A 26,905-nucleotide genomic window follows, 5' to 3' on the forward strand; every position below is an offset into this window, starting at 1 on the left:
AGGAAAGTGCACTGACATGGAGGTTTTGGGCAGACCAGGACAGGCTGCCTCAGAGCTGATTCACCCTGGCCTGCTCTGGCCTGCTTGGCAGCCAGGGCTCCCAGGCCAAAGGGTCTTGGCCTACACTCTGTGGTCACTCCTCTATCAGCCCCAGAGCCAGGGTTCAGGCCAGGAGAGAGGAAGCAAAGCAGCAGAGCCAGGACTCAAATGTGAGTCTCTGAGGATTTATGCATTACTGGGAAGCTGGACTAGATTATTTATTCACCTGTCATTCAACTCATTGAACAAATATTTATTGAACATTTACTATGTGCCAGGCACTGCACCCTGGACACACGTACACGCACAGACACACAGAGTGAATTAGACACAGTCCCTGCGCCTGGGTATTTTGTAAGATCCATTTCTGAGGGCTGGGAATGACTTCTTATTGAGCACTTATTGTGCCAGAAACCTTACCTAAATTATCTTATTTAATTCTCACAGTAATCTGGAGAGACTGGAATCATTAGCTCCATTTTACTGATAAGAAAGCTGAGACTCAGGGAAGGAAGTGACTTACCCAAGGTCACATAGCTGAGAGGGGGCAGAGCCTGTGCTTGGGTGACTGGGTATTCTATTCTGTGTGAGTCCCTGAGGCCTGACGCCTCTGACCACCAGCTCAGCAGTGCAGTGTGGACGCCTTGCTAACCATGTGCCCACCGGGCCTGGAGCCAGAGTCCGGCTCCTGACTGTGTGTGAGGGTCTGTCCTTCCTATTTAAATGCTGGCTTGGGATGTCAGAAGCTCATTGTGTGGGGCCTGGAAAGAGCTCCACTCTCCCCTGGTCCAGCTTTGCCACTGGCTGGATGCAGGACCCCAGACAAGTCTTGCTTCTCTCTGACATCAGTCCTGTCATCATCGGATGGGGTAAATTTTTCTGCCTCACTTTGCAGGCCACTATAAGGCCCTTAAAGAGCCCTGGTGGGGCAGTGGTTAAGCAGTTAGCTGCTAACTGAAAAGTCGGTGGTTTGAACTCATCAGCCGCTCTGCAGGAGAAAGATGTAGCAGTCTGCTTCTGTAAAGATTGTCATTGTTAGGTACGGTTGAGTCCGTTCCGGCTCATAGCAACCCTAGTACAACAGAATGAAACACTGCATATGAGGCGACTGAAAATATTATGGCTTTGGTCAGGCATACCTTAGTCCTTAAAGTGGTATTTTTGCTTTTTAACACTTTAAAGAGGTCCTCTGCAGACATTACCCAATGCAACGTGTCATTTGATTTCTTGACTGCTGCTTTCACGGATGTTTCTTGTGGATCCAAGTAAAATGAAATCCTTGACAACTTCAATATTTTCTGTTTATCATGATGTTGCTTATAAGCCATAAAGATCACAGCCTTGGAAACTGTGGGGCAACTCTATTCTGTCCTATAGGGTGGCTATGAATCAGAATTGACTTGAGGGCACACAACAACAACATAAGGCCCTTGGGAGGAATAAAGGAAATCACTGGAGATATTAGACAATCTCACAGCATGGCGGGTGCTGGTGGGGGGCAAAAGGGGAGGAGAGAAGAGAGAGCTGACTATGCCTTGGTGGGGATATATACCCTCAGCTCTCTTCTTCACCTGGCAAAGTACACATGCTTCAATGTCGAGTTTTGAACTCTTCTCCTCCAGGAAGCCTTCCTGGATGTATGCACGTACAGACTGGGTCAGAGGCCTCCCTCTCTCATAGGCCTAATTACACTCTGTAGTCATTGTTGCCCCTATTTAGACTCTCAGGACAGAGGCCACATCTAGGTCCTAGGTACCCTGCACAATGCTTGTCCAGAGTGGATGTCAGGGGGAGTCAGAAGGTATCTACGGGATGGATGAGTCCTGACTCCATTCCTGCAACCCTCACCACCTTTGCTCCTGCCCCTCCATGCTGTCTCTCTTTGCCCGCCCCCCGCCCCCCCCCCGTCCCCTTCCTCCCTTCCCTGAAGCAGAGAAGTCCAGATACACTCCTCACCCAAGTCGAAGCCCTCCCCTTTCTGTGGGCCTCAGTTTTCCCATCAGCACAAGGTGGACATTAAAAAGCATTTGCTGAGCCTCCGCTCTATCAGGCCCCACGCTGCGCGCTGGGATAAAGGGAGAAATTAGACACTGTTTAACAAATGACTCTCAAATCCGACCACGTGGGATCCATATTAAACACTAAGAGGGGCCATCACATCTGCAGGGTTCAGGGAAGGCTCTCTGGTAAGGCAGCACCGGAAATGTGCGTGTAGAAATGAAAAAGACAGCAGCTGAGTGGAGAAAGGACGCCCGCGGGCCCCACGGGGACAAAGGCGCGGCGCACAGTTCTCTGGAGGATCACAAAGCCCGGGTTGCCTTGGCAGCGGCGGCAGAGTGCCTGGGCGCCTAGGAGCCCAGGGGTGGGAGGTGGAGCTCCCTCAAGCCGGCCAGGACTCCGGGCGGGCCGGCGCTATGGCCACCAAGTTGTATAACGGGGCGCCCTTCGGGGTGCAGAGCGCCAGGTGGGGCTGGGCTGGGGGCTGGGAGCTTCAGCTAGCGCCGGCCCATTTAAGGCAGGCCCTGGCCGCCCGCTGCTACCCCTTGGTTCTCCCTTAATTCTCGGGAAAGCCTGGCCCACCCCAGCCACCCTTCACACGAGGCTGGAGCCTGAAGGAGGGGGGGGGGGGGGCGGCAAGAGGGGAGAAGGGAGAGAAGAGGGTAGGACTTCCTTGTCGCGCTCACACCTGTGGCACTTGTGCCCAGTTGTTATTTAAAGCCGTTGCAAGAGCGCAGACTCTGTGCTGGGCGCATAGAGGCCAAAAGGCCTGAGCCACGGTAGGTCTCTCAGATCACAAGTCAAGGGTAGGATTTCAACCCAAGTGTTTTTCTTCACTCACTCATTGATAAGAAAGAAAAAAAAGCACCTGCTATGTGCCAGGCACAGTTATAGGATCCTGGGATAAAGCAGTGAATTAACAACACATCTGTGTACTCATAGAGTCTGTACTCTTGTGGGGAAGCGTGGCTGGGGTGGATAATAAACACAAAAAGGAAAACATATGAAATACTGTACAGTGAAAGATGGCTAGGGAGGAAAATAAAGTTGGAAGAAGGAGCTGATGAAAGCTGGAGAGGGGGTGAGGTGGGAGGGGGTTGCACTGAGAAGGTGACTTTTGAGCAGACTTTGGGGGGCCACAGGTAGGGAAAACCTAGGTAGATGAAGTCAGCAGGGACAAAGGCCCTGAGGTGGGAGCAGCCTAGGAATGTTCTAAGCCGCTGAAGTCTTGCTTATCTTTTATGGGCCAGCTCCAAAGTCACCTCCTCTGGGAAGCCAACTCTCCTGCTCCCCAAAACTGTCCAAGCCAGAGGCCAGGTGGCAGCACTAGACTCTCACTGAGCCTCTGTCTCTCTCTAGGTTTGATGTCTCTGCTGTTTATCCCAACCAGAAGAAGCTTAGCACCTTCACGGAGGCCCCATACTCCAGGCATTATTCTGTGGAAGTGGTGAGTTTGCGCATGTGGCCTAGCTACTGGCCGTTTGAGTCTCCCTACCGTGGTGGGTGACCTGTGTGCCTACCCCCAGAGCCCTGAGCTCTGTAAGGGGTGTGCCCACTGCAGCCCACAGCACAGAGTGAGGCTCAGAGTTGGGGCTTCAGATGTGCGTCATAAATGCAGGACTATAGCAGTGCCTTGGAAGAAAGACCTGGCCTGCTTCCACAAAGATTATAGCCAGGAAACCCTCTGGAGCAGTTATTACACTCTGTAATACATGGGTTATAGTGAAAAGAGCATGAGTTTGGGATCACAGAGACTTGGGTTCGTTCCTAGATCTTCCACTCACTACCTGGGGGTTCTAGAACAAGTTACTACACCTCTCTGAGGTATAATGACTGGGGCCAATAAAGGAGACTTCCTAGGGTTGCTGCAAGAATGAAACGAGGGAATATAAACAATAAAAGGCCTGGCAAAGTGTAGCAGTTTCTGGGATAAGAGGAAGATGTTATGGTTGGGTTTACTAAGCTCCCTGGTGCCTGGTTTGGTGCAGGGGGTGGGGGCCACAGGAGGGCACTATTTGTTCCCCCAATTCCAGGTTGGGGAGGCAGCTGGGGACAACTTGCTCCACGCGTGGACTGGGTAGGTGTGGCTGACATGTCTCTGACATCGCTCTGACTCAGTCCCACATAGGACCTGGAACCTATAGCTCCAAGGAGACCTGCTTTAGCAAGAAGAAGCTGAACAAGGAGGTGAGCACAGGCTGGGCCAAGGCCCAGGAAGCCACCCGGCTGACCCAGCTGCCCCACTTCCAGTACCAGGCCATCATGAGAGAGAAACGGCTGCAGGTGAGGCCCCTGAGGCCCCACCCCTTCCCCTTCCCCTTCCAGGTGCCAGGCCGCCATGCAGTTGTAGCTGCTTCAGGTGTGGCCTTCAGTGTCCTCAAGGTCCAGGTGGAGCTCATCCTTTAAGGAATACCATCAGCCCTGGGCTCCTTCCTGGATGGACCTTCCCAAGTTTAGAGTTTCATCTTCCACTCTCTCTTCTCTTGGGACAGGAGGAAAAGCTGGGGCCCGGCTCCTACAACTTCAAAGACTTCTTGGAACAGCTGCAGCAGAAGCCAAGCAGCAACCGGGGGCTGCTCAGCTCTGGGGAGGTTCGCTTTCGAGGACTCATCGGGGTAGGTGTTCATCACAGTATTCCTCACAAGCCTCCTCTCTCTGCAGGGCATTCGGCCTGGGCGGTGCCTTTTCTTGGGCCCCTCTCCTCTCCAAGCTTGCCCAGGCTGTCCTCTGAGTCCCCACACCCGCTCTGCTTTCTAGTGTCTTTGCCTCGAGCCCCCTGGTTGTCATATAATCCTACATCTGTCTGCTCCACCAGATTGGGAGCTCCCTGCAGGCAGGGACAGGTCTGATTTATCTCTAGTACAGGGCTCAACACACATTAGATGCTCAACAAATTAATCCATCTATATATCCATCTATCTTTCCACCCGCCCAGCTATTCGTCCAGCAGATAATGATTGAGCACCTACTAAGTGCCATGCACTGTTGTAGGCTCTAGGGATCCAGCAGTGATGAAGACAAGGTCTCTGTCCTTGAGCTGATGTCCTTGTGGTGGAGACAAGAGTATTAGGAAACAAATACATATATAACCAGTGCTATGAGGAGAAATTAGATGAGGAGGGAATAGAGAGTGATGGAGGTGTAACCCGTACAGAGTGGTCGGGGAAGGCTTCCAGGAGGAAGTGACATTTGAGCAAAGACCTACAGGATGTGAGCAGTGGAGACTTGTGGTATCTGGGGGAGAGCATTCTGGATGGTGGGAACAGGCAGGAGGCCAGTGTGGCTGGAGAGGAGTGGGCGGGGTCAAGAGGAGGAGTGGGGGCAGGGGAGTGAGCGGCTGGGTCATGAGGACTTTGCTACCACTGGCAGGGGACAGTGGAGGGTTTTCACAGGCAACGAACTCGATTTACATTTTTAGAACACCCTGGTTGTGGGGGTGAGGGGTGGGAGGCTGCCACAGGTGTCCCAGCAGGAGGTCATGGTGGTGAGTGGTGGGGTGGCAGGAAGGCTACTTGGGCAGTGGTGTGGGTGGAATGATCACCCCGTGTAGGGAGGAGGACACTGAGGCTCCAGCTCAGTGAGGTCAGGAGGAGACGGCAGGAGTCATGCCCACACGCATAGCACTCTGCAGTTTGTGGAGTGGCCTCTTCTCCAGCCTCCACTTACCTCCTCTTATCCTGAGCTCCCTGTACCTGCCCCTGTCATCCTTCTCCCACTGCTCTCTTGGCTGAGGCTTTGCTCCTGCTGTTCCCCCCTGCAGCCTCCTCTTCTAGGGAACTCATTTCTCAGTTCCCAGTTCCAAGGTCCCTTTCTCCAGGAAGCCTTCCTGACCCCCCACGAAGTGACATCTCCCCTTCCCTGGAGTCCCTCTTGTGGGGGTGTGCTACGTGTCTCTTCCCCACTGGGTGTTAGCTCCTGAGGGTCGACTGTCTGCCTGGCCCATTCACTGCAGAGTCCTCAGGGCCTAGCAGTGCCTGGCACACAGGAAGTATTTGTGGACTAAATACGTGCGTGCATGCCTACCAAGTGCTAGGTGCTCCAAAACATTTTAATTCTTTACAACTATTCCAGATGAGGCCCGGGAGGCTCAGAGAGGGTAAGCAACTTGATTCAGGGTTGCACAGCTGGCAAGCAGGGGACTGGGATCCACCCGTGGGAATGCTTAGCCCCAAAACCAGAGCCTTTCTCCCACATCTCATGGCGGTGTTCAGAGGCTGGCGTAGCCACTGTGAAACTGTCATGAGGGCTGGAAATTACCCCTTGCTCCCTTCAGGGGATGTGCAGGTACACTTTACAGGTGCAATTGAGGGCGAGGGCATTCCTGGAGGCATTTAAAGATGAGTCATTACCTTCTTGCCTAAAGTAATAATAGCTGACACACAGCGCTCACCACTTCTAGACTGTTCCAAGCATTTGGCATGCACTAATGTATTCAGCCCTCACAACAACCCTATGAAGTGGGCACTAGCATAACCTCCATTTTACAGATGAGAAAGCTGGAGTACAGAGAGGTCACACCACCGCCCACAGTCACAGAGCTAGTGAGTGGCAGAAGTAGGATTTGAACCCAAGGTGTCCACACGCTTGGCTTGCTTAGTTCTGGGATTTGGTTCTTTGACTGTATGTGTGGAGGACAATATCGAATGTCAGAGTTCAGCCCCTCTAATGACAGAGGCAGTGGGGACAGGTCCGAAGCTGTTCTGTTTCTTTCCTTCCCTGTCTCCAGTCCCTAGCCCCAGGGTGTCTGGGAGTGTTTGTTTAATACACAGAAGAGTGAGCAGTGAAGGGCAGGCCAGACACTGAGTGGCGTGAAGGTGCCCCGGCTTGTTCCCTCCTTCGGCTGCCTCCTCTTCTCCCTGGCCCCCACACCCGCTCCTGCAGTGACCTCAGCTAGGCCTCTCTCCTGGGCTCCGGGCTGGACAGCAAGAGCAAGGAGGTACAGAGGGTGCAGAAGCCAGCCCTGGGGGAGCCTATGGCCCAAGACCTGCTTTGCTCAGTTGTCATCTTGTCCTGAGAGCTGGGCTGGGAACTTGGTGGCCTCCTTGTGTCTCTGGTGACCAGCTTCCTCCCCCACCCATTGCAAGTCTGCAAAAGCCACCAGTGCAGAGGGCACTGATCCCCCACGGGAACTTCCCCAGTGCCAGCACCAAAGCTTCAGGTGCCACCGCACTGCAGCCTCTTCCCCAGCAGCCCACAGCATGGCAAGGTTGTCTCCTGGTTTCTGAACCCCACCCCTGGTGGTACTGGGTGCTGCTGCTCACCACTCTTCCTGCTACACTCTCGCCCCCTGGGCCCACAGCCCTGGATTTTCTCTGCTCGTCTCCGTTCGTGGCACCTCTTTCCCAGCCCTCTCAACCAGCCAGGTCTCCGTGCACTACTCTAGACCCCACCCTAAAGATCCTCCCCCGCAAACAAAAATCACACCCATTGCCATCAAGTCAATTCCTACTCATAGTGACCCTATAGGACAGAGAAGAACTGCCCCATAAGATTTCCAAGAAGCAGATGGTGAATTTGAACTGCCCACCTTTTGGTCAGCAGTTGAGCCCTTAGCCACTGTGCCACCTCTCTCTCTCTCAGTCACTTTCTGTCTCTCTCTCCAGTGCCTCCCCCAGCCTGCCCTTTCTGTGGAATGGCACCGCCCAGAGGCCAAAGCTGGAAACCCAGGGCCACCTTGTTTCCTTTTTTCCTGCCATTGTCTCCACATCCAGTTAGTCACCCAGGCGGTCTGTGCTTTCGTCTTTTACAACTTACTTTCTTCTAGCCCTGACCCAGGCCACTGTGCCCAGTGCCCTGCCTGGATGTGGGGTGGCCCCTTCACCTGTTTCCTGGTCTCTCCTCCATGTTGCCAGAGTCACGAAGCACCCTCACACCTCAGAATCAGGTCTGAACACCTCAGCCTGGCCTTTGTCCCCTCCCAGCATGACTCTCCCGCCTCGCCCCTACAGGCACGGCTCCACCCTTCTTGCCTTTGCTCCCTCTGTCTGGAGTACTTTCCCACGTTCCCCACACCCATCTTTTAGGATCCTTCTCATTCTTCAAGGTCCAAAAAAAAAAAAATCTTATAAATGAAGATTCCTCCATTCTCACCCTCCCCCAAGAATTAATCACTCCTTCCTGGATCCCCAAAACTCTCAGCATGACATTCTTGTTAAAATAGTGGGCTTTCCCACCAGCCCAAGTGTGCTCCTAAACTGCTCTGAGCCTGAAGATTTGAAGGAAGAAATGAGCTTGGCACTGGGCTTGGCACAGGGTGTGAGTTCAGTGAGTAGCAGCTGCCCTTAGCCCTTTGCTATCACTGTCATTCCTGAGGTCTCCCAGGATGCCACAAGCCAAGGGCAGAGCCGGGGGGTCTTCGTTGCGCCCTCACCCAGTGCCTGCCATAGTGTCTGGCAAACACTGGAGGCTCAGAAAAATGATGGATTTTAGAGCAGAAGCCCAGTGCTATGGCTTTCCAGAGATGGAATTGGGAGCCCCTGGGTGGCGGAAATGGTTGCTGCACTCAGCTGGGCTGCTAACCAAAAGGTTGGAAGCTCAAGTCCGCCCAGAGGTGCCTCAGAAGAAAGGCCTGACCATCTACTTCCGAAAAAGCAGCCATTGAAAACCCTAGGGAGCACAGTTCTACTCTGATGCACATGGGGTCACCAGGAGTTGAAGTGAACTCTAGCGACTGGCTGGCTGTTAATTGCGGATGGCGCTGACTTCCTGAGTTTTCGTCGGGTGGCTGCCAGGACCAAGATGTTCAGGCTTGCGAAGTACCTGACAGGCAATGCAGGGGCCCAGCTTCCACCTTAGGGATTGTCTCTAAATGCACCTGGGGACCCTGGAGCCCTGGAAGGAGATAAAGCATAGTTCCTTTCCGCCCAGGGTGCCCTCCCCGCTGCAGAGCTCCCTGCCCTGTTCCAGGCTGGGCTCTTCAGGCTACTTCCCCAGGGCCAAGTTCCAGGGCCGGAGGTAGGCAGGGCCAAGCCATCTGTGGAGCGGCAGCGCCCTCGTGTGGCTAAAAAGTGCAGGGCAGCAGCAGGCTGGGTCCCTTCCCAAGGGTCCTACTCACACACCCATATTACAGAGCAGTCTCCTCTCTCTATATACAAGACCACACTTCTGACCCTGGCGGTCGGGGCACCAGGTGATGATCCTAACCACAATTCTTGGCCACTTCTACCTCCTCCTGCCCCCACCCCCCACTCTGACTTAACATGAGACTATGGCCACTGCGTGCCAGGCACTGAGCAGGGGGCTGTGCAGACATTGTCTAACTTCATGACCCTGGGGGAAAGTATTACAATTCCCATGATACACATGTGGAGCATAAAGCTCAGAAAGATTAAGTGGTCTGCCAAAGGTCACTGAAGTCAGAAACAGCAGAGTCAAAATGGGAACCCAGAACTCCGGAGCTTTCCAGACCACAGCACCGTCCACAGCAGAGTAAGAAAGCCATTGGTACAAATGCAGGACTATGATGCATGGGTGTAAAGGATGGGCCTGCCCAGGTAGAAGCAAGTAACCATCTGAGGTTATAGGGAAAGGAAATTTCTGAGCTGACTTTGCAGGATTGGTAAAATTTTCCATGGCAATAAAAGGTGGGGAGGGCATTCTGGGTGGCAGTAATAGCATAAGCAAGGCAAGGCAAGGAGGTTGGACAGATGGCATGTGTTTGGGAATGGCAGGGATGGAGGAAGGGAGCAGTAAGCGATAAGATGGACAGGCCGTGGGGCCCTGGTGAAGAGTCTGAACTTGGAAATGAAGGTCTGGGCAGTGGTGGAGGCTCATAGCCAACAATGCTGTGTGTTGGGAGACAGTTAGCAGGCAGGGACACTGAAAGTCCTGCTCCCCAGCATTGCAGTTATCTCTTCCTCAGTTGCACTTGGCTCAAGAAGTGGGACTAATGGTCTTTAATCCCCACCCCCACCCCGCCCCAACCCCAGAACTACTATCCAGGTCCTGGAAATTATGGAGAGAAGGGCAACCCATACACGAAGCTGGAGGAGAATGCATGGAACCGGTCCCACTCTGAGGGCCTCATGCGCAGGATGACCAACAAGCCACCCCCCTTGGCTCATCAGGTATCCCCCTCACCTGGCTAGGCCTTGCCCACCTTCTTGCACAGGCCCAGAGGAAGGCTTCCAAAGGAGATGGGGAAACAGGGACCCCGAGAGGGCAATGGACTTGCCTCAGCAGCTCTCCTGTAGGGATCGTCTGCTCTGCTCTGCTCTAGGGAAGTGGTCTGGGACCAGGGACCTACTTCTTGAAAAGTGGCATTGAGACATACCTGGCACGAACAGTCGGTACCCGCGGTCCTTATGATATTTTCTCTGGTGACCGAACCAAGCCCCAGCCTTACGGACATTACTCTGTGCAGGTGTGTACCTGGGTGGGGTGCAGGGGGGGACATTCCCCAAGGGGATGACAAGCCTCACTATTTGATGCCAGGAACAGTTGCTCTTTACTGACTCCCCCTTCTGTGGGGAAACGGAGGCAGGCCACACAGTTGGTTAGGGGCAGAGCCCGAGTAAGGAATTTGAACCCTAGTAAGTCTGCCTGACTTCCCAGCCAGCCCTCTGTCCTCTGCACTGGCACACACTGCATAGGATGCAGATGGGCTGGGCAGGGACTAGCCACAAGGCCTGTGGGGGCCTCAACAGAGCAGCCCTGGGTGTCCTGCCATTTCGGAAACACTGCCCAGGCGTCATGAACCCACCTAAGCTGGTCAGCTTAGTGGCAGTGCTCTGTTAATGAGGCAGAGAACTGGAGGTCCATGAGGGGAAACTGAGGTAGGATTTTAGCCGAATACCCCCTCTCCTATCAGATTCCTATTACATCCTCTCATAGCACATGGTGCTTTGCTTTCTTCATGTTCGTAGCAACCAGAATTATTTGTCTAATGACTTGGGGTTTTCTTTTGTCTCCATGGTACATTCACTTGGAGTCCTTAGGTGGCACAAACGGTTAAGCACTTGACTACTGATCTAAAGGCTGGAAGTTTGAACCCACCTAGAGGTGCCTGGGAAGAAAGCCTGGTGATCTGCTGTTAAAAGGTCACACCTTTGAAAACCCTACGGAGTGTAGCTCTGCTCTGCACGCATGGGGTTGCCATGAGTCAAAATCCACTTGAGGGCAGCTGGTTATGCGTTCATGCTCAGTGGGTACAAATAGACCAGGTCATAGTCTAGGTGCTGGGGAACCAGCCCTTGTGGAATGTGCATTCTGATGAGAAAAGACACACAATCACCAATGAACATATTAAAAGAGAAAACGATAGAGTGTTAGCAGGTGATGAGTGCTGTGGTAAAGGATACCAGGGCAGCTGGCAAGGAGGTGATAGTGGATAGGTGTTGAAATACTTTTGAACCAGGTAGTCAATAGCCACTGTACTGAGCCTGCTGACCTGGCCTCTCCCCTGGAACCCTCTAGACATCCCCATGACCAGCTACTAAACGGTTCCTGCCCAGCACAGCAAGGCCTCTGGGACCCCTCTCAGTTGCTATAGCCAATGCCTGTTCTAATTGGCCAGTGCCCAGGCTACACAGGTTTTTAAATATTTGGAATATCACCCCTGCCTAGAACAATGCCTGACTCAATAAGTGCCAGTTAAATGAATGAAAAAGAACAAGTGGATAAACGCAAGCTGGGTCGTAGAGTGCGGGTGTGTTGGTGGGTGTTGCAATAGACTCTATGTCAGACTAACCCCAGCTGGTGGGTGGGAGACACAGTCTGTGTCCACCTGCCCAGATCAGTGGGCCTCGAGACTGGCCAGCCATCCCCCTCCCCAAACACAGCCTGGCCTTGGGATGCCAGCACGGGCAGGGTAGTCAGTGGTGCCTCGCTGCTGCTTGTACTTGCTTTTCTTTCGTTGCTGCTGTGATCAAGAAAGTGGGATCGTGATTTTCCCGGTGTAATGAAACTCTTTCTCTGTGTCTCAGAAAATAAAGCCCAGAGAGCTGATGAGTTTCAAGAGCTTCGTGGAAGAACTGAACTCACGTCACAATAAGAAACGTGGGGTGTTTTCGAAGCTTTCCCGCAACCCAAAAACTCCTTCAGAGAGGATTTACTGGACCACCCTTAGCCAGTGCCCCCGAAAGTTGGTCAGTGTGCACTCATGGCCTGCCTTCCTCTCTTGGAAGGTGGCTTTCTTGCATGTGTATTTGTGTATGTTTGTGTGTCTGTGTGTGTGTGTGTGGGGGAGGGTACTTTAGGGGGAAAAGCTCAGTCTTGGGAATGAGACCCACCTGGTTTACAGTCCTGGTCTTGCACTTACCAGTGACTTTGGATAAGTCTCTCTCACTCTACAAGCCTCAGTTTACCTGCCTGTCTATGAGGACACCCTGGGAAGATGGGCCCCTGGGGAGCTGGGAGCTGGCTGGGTACCTCCCACCATCCTTGGCACAAGGCCCAGGGCTTCCAGGTGGGTGAGGTCTGCTGCCAGGAGCCCCCTTCACCTGCCCGGCCCCAGGTGGGGCTGATCATTGCCAGAGCCTCTCCAGATTCCAACAGTCATGCCTTACTCCTAGGCCACGTCTGGTCCTGGTACATGGGTTGAGCACAAGGTGGAGCGTAAGCACGTCAACCGGCCACCGTTCCTGATGTCCTCGAAAAGGATTGGCATAAAAGCCTACCAGATGCTTTTGGGAAGCTGGGTGAGTTGGTCTGCAGCGCAGGGTTGGCGGGGGCAGGGAGCACATGGTGATGGGAAGGGACCCCTCTCCTATGCTACAGATAGCCCCAAACCCTTCTTGCTCCCTGGAAACTGATGCTCTGAGTAGGCCTGGATCCCCTCTTTTTTCCCCAAGGGACCTGACACCCACTCCCACTCTCTTATTTCTTGAAGGCAGTGGTTCTCAAACTTGAGCATGCTTTAGCATCACCTAGAGAGCTGGGCCCAGGAGCTTCTGATTCAGTAGGACTGGGGTGGAGCCTGCAAGTTTGCATTTCTAACAAGTTCCCAGGTGATGCCGATGATGCTGCTCCAGGGACCACACTCTGAGAACCACTGTGCTAAGGGCCATCACCTCGAGCCATCCCACTCTACTTGCCCAAGAGAAATTCTCCCTCCATCCTCTCTTTGCTTCTGTCTTGGGGCCCCAGGGGCAGCTGGTGGAGTGGGCACATTGCTTGTCCCTGGGTGAACAGGGCTGTCTCCTGTTTCACTTATTTCTCCCCCCAACCCTTTCCCACTCTTGCTCTCTTGCCCCTCACCCAAGACAGCCATCCAGGTGTGTGATATAACCTTTAGTCTGCTAGTGTTGGTGTGAAATAGGTAATTTCTTGTGTTTTTTTGTATGCTTGCCTTCTTAATTTGCACAAATTTGCACAAATTTGCACCTCGTTCTCTTTCTTACTGCCCACCTTCAGTGTTTAAGTGCACCTTTTTTTAAAAATTTTGCTTTAAGTGGAAGTTCAAGTTAGTTTCTCACACAAAAATTTATATGCACATTGTTATGTGACCCTAGTTGCTATCTCTATTCCTCCTTTCCACCCCAAATTTCTTGTGTCCATTCAGCCAGCTCCTATCCCCTTCTGACTTCTCATCTCACCTCTGGACAGGAGCTGCCTGTTTAGTCCCGTGTATCTGCTTGAACTAAGAAAGCACACTCTTCAAAAGTATCATTTTGTGTCTTATAGTCCAGTCTATTCTTTGTCTGAAGAGTTGGCTTCTAGAATGGTTTCAGTTCTGGGTTAACAGAGAGTCTGCAGGCAATGTCTTCTGGGGTTCCTCCAGTCTGTCAAACCATTAAGTCTGGTCTTTTTAGTAGAATTTGAGTTCTGCACCCTACTTCTCTCTTGCTCCATCAGGGACTCTCTGTCGTGTTCCGTGTCAGGGCGGTCATTGGTGGTAGCTGGGCACCATCTAGTTCTTCTGGTCTCAGGCTGATGGAGTCTCTGGTTTATGTGGCCCCTTTTGTCTCTTGGGCTAATATTTTCGTTGTGTCTTTGGTGTTCTTCACTCTCCTTTGCTCCGGATGCCATTAAGTACACCTTTTATTGGCGTCTGATAATCACACAGAAAGGTACATGCATCCAAAGTAAACCGCTCCATAAATTGTCACAAAGAGGACTTCCCTGTATAATCACCACCCACAGCATTCAATGGCACATTCCAACACCCCAGGAACCCCTTGAGCCCCCTCCCCCAGGCAGGTAGTCCCTATCTTTAATTGTATTAGCACAGGTTAGTTTTACCTGGTTTTGAACAGTTTTATATTTTTAAGGTCTCTCCAGGCCTCCCTGGTACATCTTGCAGCTTTATCTACCTTCCTGATCTGTTTCCGTTGCCCCATCCTACGCCCCCACACCTGAGCACTCCCTCCTCTGAGGGGAGCAGCAAGACAGCCACACCAGCTCCTAATCTCCCTGTGGGATGGCACAGTCCCCAGTGTGACCGATCCCCACCGCCCAATTCTCTTGAGAGCCGGTGGCCGGTTCCCTACCTCCTCATCCTTCCTTTTCTCACCTCCAACCTGTACCTCTGCAAAGGGGAGGCTCTTCACTTGCGGACCTCAGGTAAAATGTTTAGACAAGAGTTAATTGGCCACGCTGCTGTCTCAGGGCCAGTCCTCCAAGAAGGTGGGAAGGGCTAGTGAGGTCAAGATTCCAACAGCTTGCCTTGCCCTTTCCCCTGGGCAGGAAACCCCTCTGCTTGCCCACCGCCAACCTTGGCGACCACTCCCTCATGCAGCAGGCCTGTCCCTTGTGGGAGCAAGTTCTTCTTAACCCTGAACTAGAAGCTGGTCTCTTGTTCTTAACCCCTGCCCGGCCTGCTGCTTGGCACTGGTCCTCCATGGAAGCTGAGTTCCTGTCCTGCCTTTATCCTGTCCTTACTACATGACCTTGGGCAAGTTACATCTCCTCTCTGTTGAGCCTCTTGTATCTGCGACCCAGGAATGGGTTCTGGGTGGGATGGAGCAGGGAGCAGTGGAGAGGAGAGGGAGGCCTGAGAGCCCGTTTCCAGGCCAGGTATTCAGCTTGCTAATATCCTGGTGCAGAACCCCGTAGGTGTGGGCCGCTACCTCAACACCTGGCTGATGGAGACAAAGGACACACGGCAGCGATACAGGTCTCTATACCTGGGCAAATCTAAGCGCTACCCCTCGGACCCAGCCTGGGACATGCTTCTGCAGTGAGTACACCTGGAGCTCAGGGGAGGAGGGGTGGAGGGTTCCCCATGCTTGGTTCCCTGGTTTTGAACAGTTTTATATTTTTAAGGTCTTTTTCCAGGCCTACCCGGTATGTCTTGCTTACAAATTTATCTGCCTTCCCGATCTATTTCTGTTGTCTCATCCTACACCCCCACACCTGAGCACTCATTCCGCCTCATGCCAGCCAAACAGCAGAGGCAGTGGAGAGAGGTTTGAGCTCAGATCCTGGCTCTACTCTGGCTGGCTGTGTGAGGTGGGTGGGGCGCTTCACTGCTCAGCCTCGCTTCCCTCAGCTCTCTGTCACATGAGCAGACCACTGAGGAGACCTCAATGAGATGATCTGTCTAAAACTCCCGATAAGGAAAAGGTACTCTGTCAGCCCTAAATCCTCGGCCCACTACCTACAGGGTCTGGGCTCTGCCCTGGGTAAATCTTAGTTTCTTGGTGTACCTAATGGGGTTGATAAAACTCATTTTGGGAAGTTGTTGTGAAGTCTTAGGAAGAAAATGTACATGAAATTATACCATGGCTAACATAACTGTAAACAGCTTGCAAGTGTTAGCTGCTGTCCTGTTTTATTAACCTGAACCAAAAACCAAACTTGTTGCCCTTGAGTTGATTCTGACTCGTATCAACCCTATAGGACAGGAGACCAGTCCCATAGGGTTTCCAAGGCTGTAATCTTCACAGAAGCAGACTGCCACATCTTTCTTTCTCAGAGCAGGTGGTGGGTTCAAACCACCAACCTTTCCGTTAACAGCCGATCACTTAACCACTGCTCCACCAGGGCTCCTTCTTATTGACCTAAGAGGCCATCAATTGCAATATCAGCTCCATTTCAGAAATCTCAAAATGCGAATAAATGTGCATTTTAGAATTGATGAAATATAGTATCATTTTGTTTTTAGAAACTAAGGTAAGGGTATAAGGACCAGATTCTGGGGATTGCTCAGGGAAAACCAGCTTTTAAATGCAGTTCTTTGCTTAATGTTTTATTGTTATTATTTTTTAATCGAAGTAGTCCTGTGTCTTCTTCCTTTATTTACTTACTTGGTTTGGTGACTTCTTGAGAAAGGGTGATGAGGGTAAGATTTTTGCTTGGCTGCATGCCTGAAAGGTTTTTTTTTTTTTTTTTTCTCTACGTCTGATTAATAGTTTGGTTGGAAATGAAATTCTAGGGAAGAAATAATATTCTCTCAAAGATTTGAAGGCTTTGCTCCATTGCCTTCTAGCTTCCAGTATGGTTGTTGAGAAGTCCTTTGCCATTCTGGTTTTCCATTCTTTGTCTGTGATCTTTATGTTTTTCTCTGGAAGTTTCTAGGATCTTCTTTTTGCCCCTCATGTTCTGCAATTTCATGACGATAGGTATTAGTGTGGGTCTGTTTTCATCCATTGGGCTGGGTGCTTGGTGGGTTCCTTTAATCTGGAAACTCAAGACCTTATGTCTGGGAAAATTTTTTGAGTTTTTTTCTTTTTGATTTCCTCCTGTCTGTTTCCTCTCTTCTCTCTTTTAAGAATTCCCTTTATCCTGAAGCCAACTCTTCAGACAAAGATTAGACTGGACTATAAGACATAAAATGATACTGGTGAGGAGTGTGCTTTTTACTCAAGTAGACTTATGAGACTATGTGGGCAACTCTTGTCTTGAGGTGAGATGAGAAGGCAGAGGGGGAAAGGAGCTGGTTGAATGGACATGGGGAATACAGTGTGGAGAGGAGGAGTGTGCTGTCACATTGTAGGGAGAGCAACTAGGGTCACATAACAATGCGTGTTTAAGTTTTTGTATGAGAAACTGACTTGAATTGTAAACGTTCACTTAAAGCACAATTAAAAAAAAAAGAATTCCATTTATAGCTTAGTTAGAAAGGAACGTCTGCCTTGAGTACTTGTGGTCCTTTAAGAGCTATCTATATGGGATCAAACTGACAACAGCAACTTGAAAGATTAGATAGGAAACTTAGCGGCAATGAGTTTATGTTAATAAAAATGTTAATAGGGGAGGAAAAACTCAGAAAAGGAGGATGAGAATGGTTGCACAACTTGAAGAATGTAATCAGTGTTGCTGAGTTGTACATGTAGAAATTGTTGAATTGGTGTATGTTCTGTTGTATATATTCTCAACAACAATAAAGAATTCTTTTTAGATAAATGTTAGATTCCTGGTTTGATACTCTAATTTTCTTACCTTCTTTTCTCTCATTTTCCTTCTTTGCCTTTTTTGTTCTACTTTGTGATAAATTTTGTTGACCTTATCCTCCCACCCTATTTTTGCATTTACAAATTTGGGGAATTATGTTTTTTAATTTCTAAGAGTTGGTTCATGTTGTGGATTGCTCTATTTTCTTTCTTATTAATAGCACATGGTTCTTGTGTAATCTGCACAGTATGTTCTTTTATCTAATGATATTATAATTTTTCTTCAGTTTTCTTTTACTTCCTGCATTGTATCTGACTGTTCCAAGTACCTTTTTTTTTTTTGGCTCCTCTTGCTCATATTTAAGAGGAAAGCGCTAAAAAATACTGTTAGTCTGGGTGGTGGGGGTGTCAGTTGGTGGTCTCACTGGGAGTAATTGGATGAGGATCTGGTCATACCATTGGGAGACCCTCAAATGTCAATATTTCTAGGTGCTCCCTTTGGGGTTATTCAGCTTTTCTAGAAAAGAATCCTCCACCCTGGATGGATAAGTTGGTTGCTGGTGTTTTGTGAAGGAGCCTGGAAGGTCTCATCATTCAGCATATGGACTTAATCCCTCCATCTTCACTATGATGCCTGTCTGTGGCTGGCCTTCCCCCTTGGGAGCCTCTAGTCTTCTGCTGAGTGAGTGGGGAGTCAGGGGGGCAGTCTAAGTTTCCCCCATTTTCATCCCTTGGTCTTGTACCTGCTTTTTGGGATAGCCGGTGCCCCAAATTTCTGGTTCTTTGTGGGGTTTTGTGGCAGGAATTTGCATGCTAATCATCAATTCCCCCTGCTGCAGGCAGCTTGCTCTTCAGCCTTCTCAGCTTTGCTAATGCCTTCCTCCAGTTTCTGTTTTCCAAAAACATGTCCATATCCCTTGTCTCTGATGTCTCTTCTCCCATTGTTGTTTGATAACTTTTCAAAAATTCCTTTATACATTTTTAATGGATTGTAGGAAGGAATAGAAATTTGCCTTGTTTAATCGTAACTCACGTGGAACATTTTTAGTGCACAAAAGCATTTTCTTCTTTCAAACAAAGTGGTTAGCCTTATTTTAAAGGCCTCGAACCAGGCCCAGAGAGGGGAGAGACAACAACTTGCTCAAGGTCACTCAGCTGGAGAATGATAGAGCTGGGACCAGAATCTGATCCTTCCCACTTTCAGGGCATGGTCCTTTCCACACACTAATGCCCATGTGATGCTTTGGGATGCTAAGAAGAGGGCCACATCATGATTCCTGCAGGCCACCACTCGCCCGTCACCCTTTTAGCAAAGTTCCAGCCTACATGCAGTTTTCTTAGCAAAGCGCTCTAGGGAAGGAAGGGCTGCCCCATTTTTGTTGGGTCCTTAACTCCCTACCCCTCCACCCCCCTGAAAATCTGCCTACCTCTTGGGTCTGAAATTCTTCTTTCACTGCTGTTATCACATCCAACGTTCAGGACTGTGGGAGTTATAGGATTTCCCTTCTAACCTGGTTTATGATCCTATGTCTACCACTTACCTGTGTCACCTGGAATCAACTCAATGGCAATGGGTTTGGTTTTGGTTTTGGGGGAGAGGAAATATGTGGGCATTTGATTCCTGATGGGGGGTTAGGAAACTTTGAAAGAAGAGGCCAAATACATTGAATATAACAATGAAATGCTAGGAACTTTTTGTTAATGTCAGGAAAAAGACAGAGAAGTTCTTATCACCGGCGTTATTCGACATTGTTGTAGAGGTTCCAACCAATACAGTAAGACAAGAAAAATAAGAAATATAAAATATTGGTAAGGAAGGGTAAAATTATCGCAATTTATAATGATATGTGTGTTTGCCTAAAAGATACAACAAAAAAAACCTGTTGCCATTGAGTCAATTCCAACTCATAGCAACCCTATAGGACAGAGTAGAACTGCCCTATGGGGTTTCCAAGGCTGGTAGATTCAAACTGCCGACCTTTTGGTTAGCAGCTGTAGCTCTTAACCACTGCATTACCAGGGCTCCAAAAAATACAACAGAGTTCATTTTAAAACTCTACAGTGAAGAAGCAAGTGCAGTAAAGTATATGAATGAATGATTGTTTTATACACATCTGTAGTAAATGGAAAACTCAACTGAGAAAAACAAAAGGATCCCATTCTTATTAGAAGCACAAACTATAGAATGTATTGGGATAAAGTTAATAAGACATAGTTAAAGCATAAATGAAGAAAGATAAAAACCTTCCTAAAAGATCTTAAAGAAGGACTGAGTAACTGGAAAGAATACCATGTTCATGGATCAAAGAACTCAATATTGGAAATGTACATATTTAATGCCATTTGAGTCAAATCCTAAAGAGGTTGGTGAGAGCACTGGATAGATTGATTATAATGTTCCTCTGGAAGAGTAAATAATATGAATATTTAAAACAGAATATGATCCCATTAAAAAATACATTGACATATACTTAGAAAACAATATGGAAGATGAGGTACCAGACTGTTGACCATGGTTACCACTGGAGGGTGGGTTTACAGCCTTTCACAGTCTACCTTGTTTTATTTTCTGAAATGTCTGAATTTTTCAAAATTAACATATTATTTTTGTAATTAGGAAAAAAAAGCAAATAGAAAGAGGACAAAATCTTTGGAGACAGTTCATAAAACTTATTATAGGCTCTCCTTTAAGATCCACCTCCAGCCAAGAGTCACGCTTTGATCCTCCAGATCTCAGTTTTCCCATCTGTAAAAGGGGAACAGTTTATACCCTACAGTGACATTGTGAGACTTAATTAAAGCTTATGGGTTCTCCTGAAAGGAAGACAATCACCCTGTAGGTCTCAGATTGCTAGGTTGGTGCATGATTCTCCCTGGTTCTCAGTTTGGCATCATCTCTGAAACCCTGACCTCACTTGGGCTCTTGAATGAGGAGGCCTGTTCTACAGAGCACAGGTGAGTCATGAGACAGAAAGATTCCCTTATACTTTCTTTCGTTCATTTGAAAAACCTGCTCTGTGCTTGGTTCTGTGCTGGGCACTTCTGAGCTGCTGGTTGTTTTCAGGTGTCCGGAATTGTTCTCTCATTCGTTCACTGAATTTTACTTCTGTTTTCATATTTTAATTTCTAAGAGTTATTTTTATGTTTTCTGTTACTTTTAATAACAACATGCTTGTGTTTTCTGGATGCAAATTTTCTTTTATCTCTTTGAGGAATTAATAATTAAGACATTTGTCTGACATAGTCTTTTTTTTTTTTTTTTCTTTCCCAAATCCCTTTTCTCGTGTGTTTGTTTTGGCCTCGATTGTCCATATCAGGGATGTTTTTTTCAAATGCTTGGTGATCCTTGGCTATGCACCGATATTGGAGATGGGGCAGTAAAAATCCTACTGAAAGCTCTGGGGCACTTGTGTTACCTGATTAGGGTCCATGCCCTGGAGGAGTCAAGCTAATGAAACACACTCTAAGTCAGAAAGAGTGAGAAAGTTTATTCAGGAGATGTATACATCACCAAGGACTGGCAGCAACACAGGCTGTCTCTATGGAGTTCCAAAGAGCAATTTGACATTAAAGCTTATATAGAATCTTGCAAGGATTATAAGTACCTTTGTAGTTCCCAGATGGCCTGGCTGGAGGAGTTATTCATTACAAGATAGTGACAAAAGACCCTTTATCATGCTAAAGAGGTACATGCCAGGACATCTCTTTATCAGGCTAAAGATATACATATCAGACACTGGGACTCTGATTTTCCTTGGGCGGGTTGTAAGTCACAGGTGGTCAAGGATAGAACAAAACAAAGTTATTTGCATCAGATTAAAACAAAGCACAAAGTCACTAACATTAGTTTAGAACAAAGTCATTAACAAAGGTATGTGAAGGAGGAGGCAGGCAGAGGATGGAGAAAAATTTATGGGTTCATCATGGGAGTTAGTTATGTCAAGCTCAGTTACCCATTTTGAAAAAGGAGAAAACATGCTGGGGAGTCATACTTGTTTACTGTGGACTTCACCATAGGGTGATCAAGCTGGAGAAACTGCCAATGTCAGTATTGTTAGATATTTTCTGTTTTTTTTTTTTTTTGGCCAGAGAAGGATCTTCTAGGGGATGTAAGTCTGGCTGCCAGAGCTCTAGAATCCAAGGGAAGAGTGAAAGGGTAGAGGTCTCCATATTTAGTGATTATACTTTTGTTCATTTCCCTATTTTCAATATGATACTCATGATTTCGACCATGCCTATTGTCATCCTATACAGAGACCCTCTGTTTTAGTGACTCCAGAGAACATATCCCCAATCTTCGGCCAGGCTGAACGAGGGGCACTCATCTGGCTGTAGAGATTGGGGAGAGAAACTGATACTAAACAGACTTTAGATCAGTAATGTTTTCAGTTCCACTTTCACTCCTACTTCAGAGGTACCTGGTGCTGCCAATTTTCGGTCTTTCAGATTGGTGGTGGAGGGAGGAAGGGTAGGTTCTTAGCTTTACTCTCTACTGACTTACAGTTTAATTTCCTTGTGTCTGCTAAGTCATTTATGATTCATCTATCTGTTTCCAACTGCCAAAATATATTTTCTTATTGCTTCTTCTATTCTTTTTGTCCTTGTGCGTATATACTTTTAATTTTTATTCCTTTGCTGTTGTTTTAGTGGTGTTTCAGGAGGAAAAGAGGTTAATATATGCCTTCAGTTCACTGAAGTGTGAAATTTCTAAGTTTCAATGGTAAATAAAAATCTTGCAAATGTTCCATCTAAAAAGACAAGTTATCTGCAATCTAAAGAAAAGACAATCCGATGTTTTGGGCTTCTCTTCTGAAACATGAATGATAGAAATCACTGTTTATAGAATTCTCAAGAAAAAGAATTGAGACTGTAGAATTTTCTGTGTAGTCAAGCTATTATTCATGTACAAGGCAAAAGAGACACAGAAGGATTCAGAATGTATACCAATTATATACTTTCTGAAAATATTACTAGAGGATATACACCAGCCAAATGAAAAATGAATTAGCATTGAGAGCTCAAGCAATGGGAAGATGTAATACATAAGACTGTATTTGAATATGATATACCAAACAAATGTAGCTAACAACAACAACAAAAATTGGTAATATAAATAACCAAAGTAGAATTCAGGCAAAAATATTAAAGGGACAAAAATGAATATTTAATCATGATAAAAAATAACGGCCATGAAGATGTTAGAAGTGTAAACCTTTACACACCCAAAATAACAATGTCAAGTTCCCAAAACTATAATAGAAATTCTTAACACATCTGTCTGAGAATTTGACAGATAAGGATAGATAATGATTTGGAGGATTTGAATAGGTGTATCTTAAAACTTTGTATCTTACAAAATTCTACGTTATTTTCAGATACTTATGGAACACTTACAAAAATTAATCCTCTATGAAAATCTCATTAAAAATGTCTAACATGGAGAGACTGGAACCTTTATGCATTGCTGGTGAGAATGTAAAATGGTATAGCCACTGTGGAAAACAGTTTGATGGTTCCTAAAAAAGTTAAACATATAATTACCGTATGATCCAACAATTCCACTAAAAAAAATTGACTCAAAGAGATACTTGTATACCAATGTTCATTGCAGTATTATTCACAATAGCTAAAAAGTGGAAACAACTCTAGTGTCTGTTAACAGAGGAATAGATAAACAAATTGCAGTATATCCATACAATGAAATCTTTTTCAGCCATGTGGGGAAATAGAGTTCTGATACATGCTATGACACGAATGAACCTTGAAAATATTTTGCCGAATGAACTAGACACAAAAGGACAAATATTGTATGATTCCATTTATATAAAATACCTAAAATAGGCAAATGCATAGAGACAAAAGTTTATTAGTGGTTACCAGGGACTGAGGAGAAGGGAGACTAGGGAGTACTGAGTTTCTGTTTAGGATCATGAAAAATATTTGAAAAGGGATAGTGGTGATGGTTACACAACATGGTGAATATAATGCTGCTAAACTGTACACTTAAAAATGGTTAAAATGGCAAATATTTTGTTATGCTATATATTTTACCACAGTGAAATTTTTAAAAACATCTAAATTAAAAAAAAAAAAACCCAGGTAGAAGAATTTAGGTCACTTTTTCTTAAAAGTAACATAATAAAGTAGTAATTAACAACAAAAGGATAACACCGAAAACCAAGTACTTGGAAATTTGAAAACTCTCTTCTAAATACATGTTGAGTGTAAGAGAAAATCAAGTTTGAAATTACAGACTATTTAGAAATTTATTACAATGAAAACCTATGTAATATAGTCAAAGCGCCTGTCAGACGAAAATTCATAGCTTTAATTGCTTTTTTTATTAAACAAGAAATATTGAAAACAAAACAAAAAAATCATTCAACTCTACAAGTTTAAAAAAAGGTTAAAATTAATAAAAGGAAAGCAGGAGGTAAGAATTAATAAAAATGAATGGTGATGGAAAAATTTGAAAATGGGTAGTGGCAATTGTTGAATGACATGATGAACATAATTAATGTCACAGAACTGTACCTGTGAAGAATGTTGAAACAGAAAATGTTTTGTTACAGATATATTTACAATAATAATAATAAAAAGAATGGAGACTGAATGGATGGAGGCGTTCTCATTGGATCCTCTCAACTCTTAATGGTGATATGGTGTTGTTAATGCTGCCTATCACTCCAGGTGTTGGTGAAGAATATTGACTACACCATGGACTGCCAGAAGAGCCAACAAGTCTGTCCTGGAAGAAGTACAGCCACAGTGCTCCTTAGAAGCAAGGATGATGAGACTTCATCTCACGTACTTTGGACATGTTATCAGGAGGAACCAGTCCCTGGAGCAGGTCAGCGAAAAAGAGGAAGACCCTTGACGAGATGGACTGACACAGTTGCTGCAACAATGAGCTGAAATGTAATGACAATTGTGAGGATGGCACGGGATCAGGCAGTGTTTGGTTCTGCAGTATATACAGTTGCTATGAGTCAGAACTGACTCAACGGCACGAAACATCATCACTCCAGGAGGTGTCTCTGGGTCGTGCAAATGGTTAAACACTAGACTACTAACCTGATGCTTGGTGGTTCAAACTCAGAGAATTTTCAGGAGACAGGCCTGTGATCTGCTTCGGAAAGGTCACAGCCTTGAAAACCCTATGGAGCAGTTCTACTCTGCACACATGGGGTCACCATGAGTTGGAACTGACTTGATAGCAACTAACAACAACAACAGTGTCACTCCAGGGTGGTAGTCAAGAACCAGTGTGCTACTGAAAAAGAAGAACAAAGTGGGAGGCCTCAGTCTACCTGATTTTAGAACCTATATACTGCCACAGTAGTCGAAACAGCCTGGTACTGGTACAACAACAGACACATAGACTAATGGAACAAAATTGAGAATCCAGATATAAATCCATCCACATATGAACAGCTGATATTTGACAAAGGCCCAGTGTCAGTTAATTGGGGGAAAAGGTAGTCTTTTTAACAAGTGGTGCTGCCATAACTGGGTATCCATCTGCAAAAAATGAAACAGGACCCATACTTCACACCGTGCACAAAAACTAACTCCAAATGGATCAAAGACCTAAACATAAAGTCTAAAAAGATAAAGATCATGGAAGAAAAAATAGGGACAATGTTAGGAGCCCTAATGCAAGGCATAAACAGAATACGAAACATTACTAAAAATGCCGAAGAGAAACCAGATAACTGGGAGCTCCTAAAAATCAAACACCTATGCTCATCTAAAGACGTCACCAAAAGAGTAAAAAGACCACCTACAGACTGGGAAAAATTTTCAGCTATGACATCTCCGACCAGCGCCTGATCTCTAAAATCTACATGATTCTGCTACAACTCAACCACAAAAAGACAAACAACCCAATTAAAAAATGGGTAAAGGCTATGAACAGTCACTTCGCTAAAGAAGACATTCAGGTGGCTAACAGATACATGAGGAAATGCTCATGATCATTAGCCATTACCCGCTCCCACTGCCGTAGGGTCGATTTGCATTAGCCATTAGAGAAATGCAAATCAAAACTACAATGAGATTCCATCTCACTCCAACAAGGCTGGCATTAATCTAAAAAACACAAAATAATAAATGTTGGAGAGGCTGTGGAGAGATTGGAACTCTTATACACTGCTGGTGGGAATGTCAAATGGTACAACCACTTTGGAAATCGATTTGGCACTTCCTTAAAAAGCTAGAAATAGAACTACCATACGACCCAGCAATCCCACTCCTCAGAATATACCCTAGAGAAATAAGAGCCTTTACACGAACAGATAAATGCACACCTGTGTTCATTGCAGCACTGTTTGCAATAGCAAAAAATGGAAGCAACCAAGGTGCCCATCAACGGATGAATGGATAAATAAATTATGGTATATTCACACAATGGAATACTACGCATCTATAAAGAACAGTGAGGAATCTGTGAAACATTTCATAACATGGAGGAACCTGGAAGGCATTATGCTGAGTGAAATTAGTCAGTTGCAAAAGGACAAATATTGTGTAAGACGACTATTATAAGAACTTGAGAAATACTTTAAACTTGAGAGTAAATGAGAGTGTGTAGCAAGGTGTATATGTTTTTATGTGAGAGACTGACTTGATTTGTAAACTTTCAATTAAAGCACAATAAAAATTATATAAAAAAAAAAACCAGTGTGATTATGGATGTAAAAGTACTCTACAGAGTGCAGAGGTGCTACAGAAGTGCAAAGGGCAAATGGCAGTGCTGTCTCCCCCCATCTTATGTTTGAGTAGCTGAGGCTTGGATCAGCACGGGTGATGGGACTTGCCCAGAGGCAGGGCAAGGATCAGAAACCTGGGGCCCTGACTCCAGCCCTGTACTTCAGCTTCTCCTCCTTCACCAGGTTGGGAGGTTGGCCACGGTTACCAAAATGCAACATGTCCTTGAACAATGTGCCAGTTTGCTGTCTTCATTCAGGTGAGGGAAGGTGTGTGTGGGAGACAGGCAAAGTCTCCTTCTAGTCTGGAATGTGTAATTACGGCTAATCTTTCTTACCGGTCACTCCCAAGCTTCACTGCTGCTGGTGCTTGTCAAACCACAGGATTCTAGGCTTCTAGCCAGGGGGCCTGGCATTTAACACCTGCATGGGAAAGTTAGCCTTTTGCTTTTCATTCTCTTGTGCGATGTATAAGGAGCCCCGGTGGTGCAACAGTTAAGAGCTTCGCTGCTAACTGAAAGGTCAAAGGTTTGAACCCACTCAGTGCCTCCATAGGAAAAAGACCTGGCAATCTGCTCATGTAAAGATTACAGCCTAGAAAACCCTGTGGGGTAGTTCTACCCTGTCATATGGAGCCGCTGAGTCCGAGTCCACTCCATGGCAGCCAACAACAGTGCTGTCCAGAGAGTAGGTGCTTCATAAACATGCCTGACCGCCCAGTGGACCAGGTTTTATATCTCGCTGCCTTTCTGGCTTTTACAGCCATCTCTTTTTGCTCCGTCTGGCCCAGCAGCCTCTGGCTGTGTAACAGCAGCGCACTGTGCACCAGCCAGGCCGTGCTTTGCACCACTTGGTAATCTTCAGCCCATTGGGCCTTGGTTGCACTGT

General features: G+C 47.0%; 1 protein-coding gene across 1 annotated transcript in view; it reads left to right on the top strand.

The window, feature by feature from the left end:
• The first annotated feature begins 1,632 nt into the window (after nucleotides 1-1,632).
• The window catches only part of CIMAP2 (ciliary microtubule associated protein 2), a 37,383-nt gene continuing 12,110 nt past the window's right edge, over nucleotides 1,633-26,905 (top strand). Inside the window, exons 1-10 of the mRNA XM_003411059.2 lie at nucleotides 1,633-1,676; nucleotides 2,366-2,503; nucleotides 3,397-3,484; nucleotides 4,156-4,320; nucleotides 4,530-4,652; nucleotides 9,966-10,103; nucleotides 10,256-10,399; nucleotides 11,961-12,122; nucleotides 12,549-12,674; nucleotides 15,021-15,154. Coding sequence (XP_003411107.2) covers nucleotides 1,633-1,676; nucleotides 2,366-2,503; nucleotides 3,397-3,484; nucleotides 4,156-4,320; nucleotides 4,530-4,652; nucleotides 9,966-10,103; nucleotides 10,256-10,399; nucleotides 11,961-12,122; nucleotides 12,549-12,674; nucleotides 15,021-15,154 — 1,262 coding nt within the window. The remainder of the gene's footprint in view (nucleotides 1,677-2,365; nucleotides 2,504-3,396; nucleotides 3,485-4,155; nucleotides 4,321-4,529; nucleotides 4,653-9,965; nucleotides 10,104-10,255; nucleotides 10,400-11,960; nucleotides 12,123-12,548; nucleotides 12,675-15,020; nucleotides 15,155-26,905) is intronic.

This window comes from Loxodonta africana, chromosome 3 (genome assembly GCF_030014295.1).
Source record: "Loxodonta africana isolate mLoxAfr1 chromosome 3, mLoxAfr1.hap2, whole genome shotgun sequence".
Taxonomy (NCBI): domain Eukaryota; kingdom Metazoa; phylum Chordata; class Mammalia; order Proboscidea; family Elephantidae; genus Loxodonta; species Loxodonta africana.